We start from the raw sequence: 3,040 nt of genomic DNA, 5'->3' as shown, positions 1-3,040 counted from the left end.
TTAAAGAATGATTGAAAATTTACCAAGTTTTGAAGAACACTCCTTTGGCCTTAGAGAATCTTTTGGGATGTTTAGATCCAAATTTTAGAGCCTTATACGTAAATTTCGAAAAATCAAAAGTTTTGAGCTTCAATGGTTGATTTTCGAAATCTTTTGATTGGGAGTTGTAGATGGATTCTCTTGGCTTCAGAATTGTTAAGGGAGACTATTTATAGCCTCATAAATTTGGTTGAAGTAATCGAGTGGATCGAATTAGTCAAACACCATTTATGGTGTTTTAGTTGCTCTTCCGGCTAGTTGACGGAATAGGCATCATTGATGCCTATAAATGTAGGAGAAATGATCATCGTGGTAGGTTGATCATTTCACCTTTCGAATCAGCCGAAATGGTGGACTAACGACATAGTTCCATTTTTGAAAAATTAAAGATGATTGTCGTTCATATTCATCCAGCGATCGCGACGATGAAGAAGATGTAGGGACGAAACAATGTCGTTTTGGGCGAGAACACGGACACAGAGCGGTTCACTAACATTCAGTCAACATGTCGTTGCGTTTAGGCCATTATGTTGCGTTTCAACTAACGAACGTTAGCTGCTTCGCGAGCGCACACTCCTTCCATTGTAGCGGACGACGTGCTTCTGGGCGTTGGATAAAAATTGAGCGTCCATCCAAATTATTTATAAGAAATGAACTAACTAATAAGTTGAAAAATTAATAAAAAGTAAAATAAAATAAAAATTAACTAATTAGAGAAGATAATAAATATTTAAAATTAATAATTAATATGTTAATTATTTTGATTTTATTTGAATTGTGATAATTTTTTATTTAATTTTTTAATTATATGTTATTTTAAGAATAAGCTATTAATAATTTATCAAAATACTTTATAATATTGAATGAAATAATATTTAAAATTTAAATAATTTGTAAATATAAAATTAAATATTTTAATAAAAGATAAGTTTTTTATTCTTATTATAAAAATATAAAATATATTATAAACTAATTTTATTAAAAAAAGTGTGTGGGAAATGAAATGAACAGACTAGTTGCATTTTTTTTCTCTCATAATTAAACAAAACACAATTATATTATGTTGGGTCATGAGTCATTTATTGACTATGCTTTAAGTTGTGGTGTCTTGATCATTATAATATTTTATATAATAATTAGATTCATAAATTTAAGAAATTGATCATTATACTTAAAATAAGTTTTTTTTTTTCTACTAAATACTTAAGTTTTTAATAAAATAGTGCCGTAAATATGACTTTTAATACTACAAACAACTTTATAATTGAATTTTTATTGTTTCATTACTTATTAAGGTAAATCACTGTATCATTCCATTTATAATAAGGATAAAAACACATCAACAAAACGAGATCAAATAGTTAGCACCGGTACTACAAGTGAAGATGCTTGAAGCATCATCATAAGCATAGCTATAGGCCGAAGGACAATAAGACTTAAAAATCCTCGAGTAGTTACTTGGCTTGCACGTACTAGGAACATTATACACACCCGTACAACAATACTCCGGCTGATTGAAAGCAAGGCAAGCGCTTTTACATGCCACAACTCGACCATCCTCGACCACTTCCAATCCTCTCGGACAATTCTTATTCAAATCGTTTAGACACTCAACTCTCTTGCAACCAACCACCGAGTTCAACGGTGTTATGGATATAGGAATATTATAACCATCTACTAAACTCACGTCGTAAAAATCCAACGGAGTATCTAGGGTCAACTCCACCAACGTGGCGGGCGGTGTACCTCCAGTGCCTGCGCACTGGAAGGCACCGCCACAGTCACCCGTGACACAAGTGCCTTTACCTGATTTATCGAATAAACAACCGGTGCGGCCCCAAAATCGGCCCGACCAGCCTGATGGAGCCGCGATGGGGACTGAGTCCCCGGGGTTTAGTTGGAGGCCGCCGTTCATGAGTTGTGGGGGGCCAGATCCGGCGAGGATCCCAGGCCAGATTGTAGTGTTGCAGCTGTTTTGTAAGGTGAAGATGGCTCCATTACCTTCTAAGATGATGAAAAAGTGGTTAGGTCAGTTTTAAGTAAAAAGAAAATGAGAAAGAAAGAAAACATACCATGGAAAGAGAATGAGAAGACAACAAGAACAAGGCTTAGTAGTAAGGCCATGGAATCTCTTTGAAGACTTTAATGGAGGCAGATGAAGATGATAATAAATATATATATATAGTCACACTATTAATGAGGAGGCAGTTATGGTAGATGGGAAAAGGGCCAAGAGAGTGTTGAGTTGAAAAAAAAAATAGATGTTTTTTATTTTTATTTGGCTCAATTACTAGGAGCAATTTTTTATATATATTAAATCAGACATTTTTTTATGTGAATAGTAGAATTTTGGGATATTAGATAAGACTATTTTACTCATTATTAATTTTAAATGATTCGGACGAAGACTCTAACCATAAAATATGTGAATTTATGCAATTTACCACTAAGTGAATGAATCTTCACAAATTTACCTGTTTTTTTCTTGATAATGTTTTGGAGTTTTCAATTATATAATTAGTCTCATTGAAGTTTGGATTATTATATATCAATTAATTTTTAAATGAATATATTTTTTCAATTAACTATTATAAAAAAAATTAGTGATTTGAAATTTGTTTATTTTTTAATTTAAAAAACTAATATGTTGAGTGATTTTAAATTTTTAGAACTTAATGAGTTTAAAGAAATATAATTTAATAGGTTTTAGCTTAATATAAATATAATAACAATTAGGATATAAAAGTAGTTCAATATAAAATATATATATATATTGAACTAAAAGATTTGTATGAAGTTAAGTTCAATTATTATATAAACAAATAAATGAAGTGTACAATGTTATGGAGTTAATATGAAATAAACAATTATGATAAATAAAATTGTGCTTCATTATTTATCATTTTTTTTATACTTGATATAATTTTTGGGATTACTTGCTCACTCACTTTGTATGGATACATGTTTTTTTTTTCTTTTTTCCCTCCCATGAATTGTTCAT

General features: G+C 30.8%; 1 protein-coding gene across 1 annotated transcript; it reads right to left on the bottom strand.

The window, feature by feature from the left end:
- Positions 1-1,326: 1,326 nt before the first annotated feature.
- On the bottom strand, positions 1,327-2,065 carry LOC124939843 (pathogenesis-related thaumatin-like protein 3.5; the record flags this gene model as incomplete). The annotated part of the gene is made up of 1 exon (XM_047480300.1): positions 1,327-2,065. A coding segment is annotated over one exon (687 nt), but the record flags the coding sequence as incomplete, so codon positions are not given.
- Positions 2,066-3,040: the final 975 nt, after the last annotated feature.

Source organism: Impatiens glandulifera, chromosome 1, assembly GCF_907164915.1.
Source record: "Impatiens glandulifera chromosome 1, dImpGla2.1, whole genome shotgun sequence".
Taxonomy (NCBI): domain Eukaryota; kingdom Viridiplantae; phylum Streptophyta; class Magnoliopsida; order Ericales; family Balsaminaceae; genus Impatiens; species Impatiens glandulifera.
Note: the sequence above shows the minus strand (reverse complement) of the source record. Positions and strands in the feature narration are given on the sequence as shown.